This window comes from Galeopterus variegatus, unplaced genomic scaffold (genome assembly GCF_000696425.1).
Source record: "Galeopterus variegatus unplaced genomic scaffold, G_variegatus-3.0.2 Scaffold62, whole genome shotgun sequence".
In the NCBI taxonomy this organism is placed as follows: domain Eukaryota; kingdom Metazoa; phylum Chordata; class Mammalia; order Dermoptera; family Cynocephalidae; genus Galeopterus; species Galeopterus variegatus.
In genome coordinates, this window is record NW_007726173.1 from 334,702 (window position 1) to 340,698 (window position 5,997).

Consider the following 5,997-nt stretch of genomic DNA (forward strand, 5'->3'; position numbering starts at 1 on the left):
AGGCGCGGCGTTCGGGGCTTTCCCGGGGGGCCCGCTCTGTCCCTCCAGCCTCCCGTGGGCCGCCCCAGCCCCTCTGCCACGGCCGGGCCCCCTCCCTGCCTCTGCACGGGCTGGGCCGGTGTTTCCGGTTACGGCCCGCTCCACGTCCCCAACCCACGCTTGTGGGACCTTTATACCCCTCCTGCACCCCCTGCCATCCGTCCTCCCAGAAGCCCGCCTTGAGGGGAGACTGAGGGAAGGGGGTTCCACAGAATCACGGCTGGCTCGGAGGGGACCTCACGGACCCTTTGCTGCTCCCCCGCTGGTGGACACCTCCCGAAGGCCAATTTCTCTCATCTCCCCCCCGGGAATGGGAGCCAGGCTCCTGGGGAAGGGTGACGAGAGGGTCGGGTCCTTACTTTGTGGGAATCCTCGGGCCGCTTCTGCCACAGCGAACCTCAGTCTCTCCATCTCTGATTTGGGCTTATGGACCCTGGCTCATGTCCCAGACCAAGAAGGGCTTCAGATGTCAAGCCAGAGTGCAGCCCTATTGGACTGCCCTGTGAGGCAGTGCCAGGGGTTGGGCCAGCCACCCACTACCACCCCCAATGCTCAGGATCTGGGCCTCAGAGCCTTCCACCCAGACCCCAGCTCCACATCCTGCCTCATGGCTCCCTGACCTGCTCATACCCACACACGCCCCTCTCCAGGTTCCTGGCACTTGCCAGACATTAACACCATGAGCTTCGTGGCTTATGAGGAGCTGATCAAAGAGGGTGACACCGCCATCCTGTCACTGGGCCATGGCGCAATGGTGGCGGTGCGCGTGCAGCGAGGAGCGCAGACCCAGACCCGGCACGGTGTCCTGCGGCACTCAGTTGACCTCATTGGCCGCCCCTTTGGCTCCAAGGTGACCTGTGGCCGAGGTGGCTGGGTGTACGTGCTGCATCCCACGCCTGAGCTCTGGACGCTGAACCTGCCGCACCGCACACAGATCCTCTACTCCACTGACATTGCCCTGCTCACCATGATGCTGGAGCTTCGGCCCGGCTCTGTGGTCTGTGAGTCCGGTAAGTTCCTCAGGCTGCCTCAGTTCTAACTCTGAGACAGTGATGCACAGGTGGAGGTCAGATCCCATGTCCAGACAGCCTCCAGCCCTTCTTGCAGACAGGTGCAGCTCCTTGATTTCTATTTTAGCAGCATCATTTTGGGAGGCTGACTGCAAGAAGTGAGGGCAGAGGCAGAGAAGCCTGTTAGGGGGCTGGTGCTGTAATCCAAGTGACAAGTGCTGGGGGCTGGACCAGGGTAACCTGGGGAGGAGGTGGTGCCCCAGAGAAGGTCCTGCTTGCCTTGGAGGGGCTGGCCAGATTGGTGTTTGGCGCTGACCAAGGTGCTGACTACCAATCCCTAGTCCCTATGCTGATAGTGAGGGCGGGAATTGCCCCTTCCTGGAGGGAACACATTGTAGGTGGGGAGCGTGTGCTCATGCACAGCCAGGACCTCACCTACCACTAGTGAATGTGAGCACACTGTCACACCGAAGCTTGCAGCTGACCAAGAATGACCCCAGGTCCAGATGCGGCTAGATTCCTTCTGGTGTGTTTTCTGCGGGCTGGGGAGCTGGGATCCAGGGTCTCAGAGAGCTCCTATCACCACTGCTGCTTACTTGCTGAGGGCTTCTAGCTGTCCTGTCCCTGAGCAGGGTGGGGGCGAGGGCAGCAAGTGAGCTCCGTCAGCTGCTGCTCCCATGCAGCCTGCGGCCATGCGCCAGCTCTGGGCCCTTAATGCATGTAGTCAGTCAGCACGCTTCTGGCTTCTGTGGTAAGCCAGGTCCCCTTCTAGGAACTGTGAACAAGACAGAGCAAGTTCCCGCCCTCAAGGAGGGGCACAGACAGTAAGCCTGGATGACCGATGAGTGCCATTGATTGCTGTGCAGATTGTAAGACAGGGCTGTGGGTGTGGGGGTGACTCAGAGGGGGGTCAGTCAGGGAAGACCTCCCTGAGGAGGGGACATTTGAATTGAAAATGACAAGGAGGTACCTGCCAAGAGCCAAGGGAGAGTTCTGCACCAAGGGAGAGCCCTGCCAAGGCCCTGAGGTGGGAGCATGCCACCCAGTCAGGGTCAGCGAGGAGGCCAGATTGGCTGGAGCAGGAGTTGAGGAAGAAATGGGGGTACCCCTCAGAGGGTCACCAGGAGTCTGACTCCTCTAAGTGGGAAGGGCAGTCAAGGGTCCCTCCACGGCATCTGGCCTGGGCAGTGGGTGTCGTTGACTGGGCCTGGGAAGCCTTGGCAGCGAGTGGATTTGGGTTGGACCAGGCTGGCTTTGCTCTTGTCAATGCTGAGCACTGCTGGGTGCTGAGGGAGGTGGCGAGTGTGCAGTGGCTGCTACAGGAGGAATCTGGAGTGGAGGGACGAGGCCTGGGGTTGTCAAGTGGGGGCATCTGAGGCTGTGGGGTGGGGGGCAGGTGGGGGAATGCAGGTCCTGGACTGTGCACTGCAGGACAGGAAGCTAAGCAGGGGGTGGCCCTGAAGGAAGCTGAGGAGGGATACTGGGAGAAGGTGACATTGGGAGAGCACAGCTGTGGGGCAGGTGGTCTGTCATACCATGTGCCCTGAGGCCGAGCCAGGCCAGAACAGAGCCCTGGTCTGGGTGGTGGGAGTGGGTTTGGGAGGGAGGAATGTCATTTGCTCTGCCTCAGTGGCCACGCTGTCCCCGTCTGGGCTGGCATCAGGCTGGTTGGGGGAAGGGCTGACTTGAGTGGGATAAGAAGCTCATGAGAGAATGTGGGGCATGAGGACCAAACAGGGTGGGCCGCCCCTGACAGGGAGCAAAGGTTCAGCCACTGCACGGAGGGTGGTGGGGCTGGGGGAGGGGACGGGCCAAGGCCTCTTGGTCAGCTCTGTCCAGACTCACTGCAAGGCCTCCAGCCAGTCGGCTCCTGTCAGCCCACTGTCCATGCTGTTCCTGTGCAGGGGGCCTGCACCAGGCTAGGACTGGTCAGGGCTGCTTTGTCCTCGCTTATGCCATGACAGACACAGTCCATCCCAACTCGTGGTGCAAACCAAGGGCTCGGAGCAGCCAGGCCTAGACAGGTAGCTTGGGGAGCACTGCCCGCCTGCGGCTGGCTGACCTCTTGGTCCCTTTGCAGGTCCCTCCATGGTGAGGATGGGGGTGTTTCCTAGCTGGCTGTGGGCCCCGGGCAGTCCCACCTGACATGGTATCATCTCATCCCTCCAGGCACTGGCAGTGGCTCTGTGTCCCACGCCATCATCCGCACCATCGCCCCCACGGGCCACCTGCACACAGTGGAGTTCCACCAGCAGCGGGCAGAGAAGGCTCGGGAGGAGTTCCAGGAGCACCGTGTGGGCCGCTGGGTGACCGTACACACCCAGGACGTGTGCCGCAGTGGCTTTGGCGTGAGCCACGTGGCCGATGCTGTATTCCTGGACATCCCATCGCCTTGGGAGGCAGTGGGCCACGCCTGGGATGCCCTCAAGATGGAAGGTGTATGGGAGTTCTGGGAGGGGTGCAGCCCTAGGAGCCCAGAGAGGTCCAGAAACCTCTAGGCCACACCGAGGCAGTGGCTAGGCCAGGCACTTTTGGCCTGATGGGAGGAGCAGGCTAGGCCAGCTGAGGGAGTCAGGGTGGGGGAGGATGGGACCCCAGCTCCACTCTGCTCCTTGGCTCTGCCCCACCCCCACCCCAAAGTGGGAGGTGTCTGAGGTCCCTGGGGAATGTGTCAGCCCTGGCCAGCAGAGTGCAGGCAGGATCTGGACCACAGAGCAGGCCGAGGTTGGGGGTGGCCGAGGAGGCCTCAGCCGCTTCATGCACAGTCTCCCCTCCCCCCACATTGCAGAGCCAGAGAGCTGGCCCCTTTTAGGGAAGATGCTGGGTGCGGGGGCGGAGCGCCTGAGGGGAAGGTCGGCCCTGAGCCAGGGAGGCGGCTGGCGAGGCCCAGGGTTTTCCCTTTTCTGGAGAGGGAGCCAGCACTGGCAGCTGGGGCCCTTCCCTCCTCCCAGCCAAGAGGTGCGGGAGGCGGATGGGTACCCGGGAAGGGCTGCCCCCGCTTCAAGACAGGACCAAGGCTGGCTTGGACAGCAAGGCAGTGGCCACTGGGTCAGCTGCCTGCTGGCTCAGGTTCGACCGTGGACTTCTGTGTCCCTGGTCGCTGCCAAGGTGGCCTGGGGCAGGGAGAGGGGCAGGCACTGGGGTCCATGCAAGGCCCCTGGTTCCCCACATCTCCATCCCTCCAGCTCCCCCCTGCACACCTGCTGGCTCCCCTGCTCCAGGGGCACTGGAGGGCCCAGGCCAAGTCCCACTTATGGGCCTCCCTCCTGCGGCTGCAACTCTACCCATGAGGGCGGGGGCAGATGGGCTGTCTGTTGTCGTCATTCCCTGTCCCTGTGAGCTCCCTCTGGGCCCTTTCCCTGGACCTGCTGGTTCTGGGTCCAGAGGCTTCTGGCTCATTCCAGGGTCCAGGTTTTGTGAGGGCTCGCTCACCTGCCACATGAGCCCAGCCAGTGAGGGGCAGACTTTGCAGGGAGGAGTGTTGTGTGCTCTGCCTCGATGGCCACACTGTCCCCATCTGGGCTGGCATCATGCTGCAGGCACCTCTCCAGCTCCAGACCTCCCAGCAGCCCTGCATTAGGGTATGGCTGAGGGACCAGGACTCAGGGACGTTTGAGGACTTGCTTGGTCCACACACACCCCTTCCATGCCCCAGCTTCCCAGGCCCTCCCTGCGCCAGCACAAGGATCCAGGCTGGACCCTGCCCGCTCCCGGCCAGGTTGAGTGACACTGTGGTCTACCCTGGTGGGAGGTGGTGGGAAGGGCTGTCATCCTTAGTCTGCTCAGAGTAGGCGCCTCCTGTTCCCAGGAGCGGGAGACAGCCTCTAATTTCCTGTGACAGCAGCAGCCCCCACCCGCCTGTGAGCCCCAGCCCACGCAGCCCTGCCCTGGTGTTGCCACGTTGTCAGAGCTGTAGCTGGGCCCAGCACACTGACAGCTGCACCAGTGTAGTCCCATCCCGGGCTCCGACCCTCAGCTGCCTCATGGGAGGCGGGATAGTAGTGACCACAAAGGCCAGCAAGGTCAGGAAGGGTTTGGCCCTGGTGGCCGGACTGGGCAGAGAGAGCTGCGGCCCCTTCCACCTGGCCGCCAGGTGCTGGGGGCTAATGTGCCATGGCAGGCTGTAGGGCAAGGCCTCTACACGACACCCCAGCCCTGGGGTCCCAGCTCTCTGGCCCAAGGGTTTGGAGTCTGTGTTAGGGCCACCTTAGGCCAGTCTCAGACCCCAGGGTAGTGCTCTAGGGATCCTTCTGTCCACCTGCCCTCTGACCCATGTCCTGCCCCCTGCAGGTGGCCGCTTCTGTTCCTTCTCACCATGCATTGAGCAAGTGCAGCGCACATGCCAGGCGCTGGCAGCCCGCGGCTTCACGGAGCTGAGCACCCTGGAGGTGCTGCCGCAGGTCTACAACGTGCGCACCGTCAGCCTGCCGCTGCCCGACCTGGGCGCCAGCACGGGTCCCCCTGCTGGCCCCGACGCCGGCCCCTTCCGCAGCGGCACACCCATGAAGGAGGCTGTGGGCCACACCGGCTACCTGACCTTCGCCACCAAGACCCCAGGCTAGTGGGCTGCCACCCAGGAGCACCAGCAAGCTGGGGGCACCAGCAGGGGAGCCGAGGCTGCCTTATATGGTCAGCGGACGCCTGCCGGGCCTGTGTTTAGAAACAGACATGAAACAGATGTGGGGTGGGGCTTGGGGGCCTCCTGGGTGGCCAAAGGGGGAGGGCAAGCAGGGGCGGCTTGTCTCAGGCCCTTCCTGTTCCTGTCCTCTGGGGAGCGAGGCCTCCCGCCTGCGTCACAGCCGAGCTCAGCAGCCCTGTCCTAGCTCCTGTTTGTTGTCAACATGATGTCTCCACTGCCACAGGCTCCTGGGTGCTGAGGCCAAGGGGTGCAGTTTGGGGACAGGGTCTGCCCCTTTCCCACATGGACCCAGGCAGCAAGGGCATTAGG

At 63.2% G+C, this 5,997-nt stretch overlaps 1 protein-coding gene across 1 annotated transcript; it reads left to right on the forward strand.

The window, feature by feature from the left end:
- Positions 1 to 718: 718 nt before the first annotated feature.
- On the forward strand, positions 719 to 5,667 carry LOC103593451 (tRNA (adenine(58)-N(1))-methyltransferase catalytic subunit TRMT61A). The gene is made up of 3 exons (XM_008576432.1): positions 719 to 1,049; positions 3,219 to 3,485; positions 5,340 to 5,667. Exons 1-3 carry the CDS (start codon positions 719 to 721, stop codon positions 5,609 to 5,611), a joined length of 870 nt encoding a protein of 289 aa, XP_008574654.1. The 3' UTR covers positions 5,612 to 5,667.
- Positions 5,668 to 5,997: the final 330 nt, after the last annotated feature.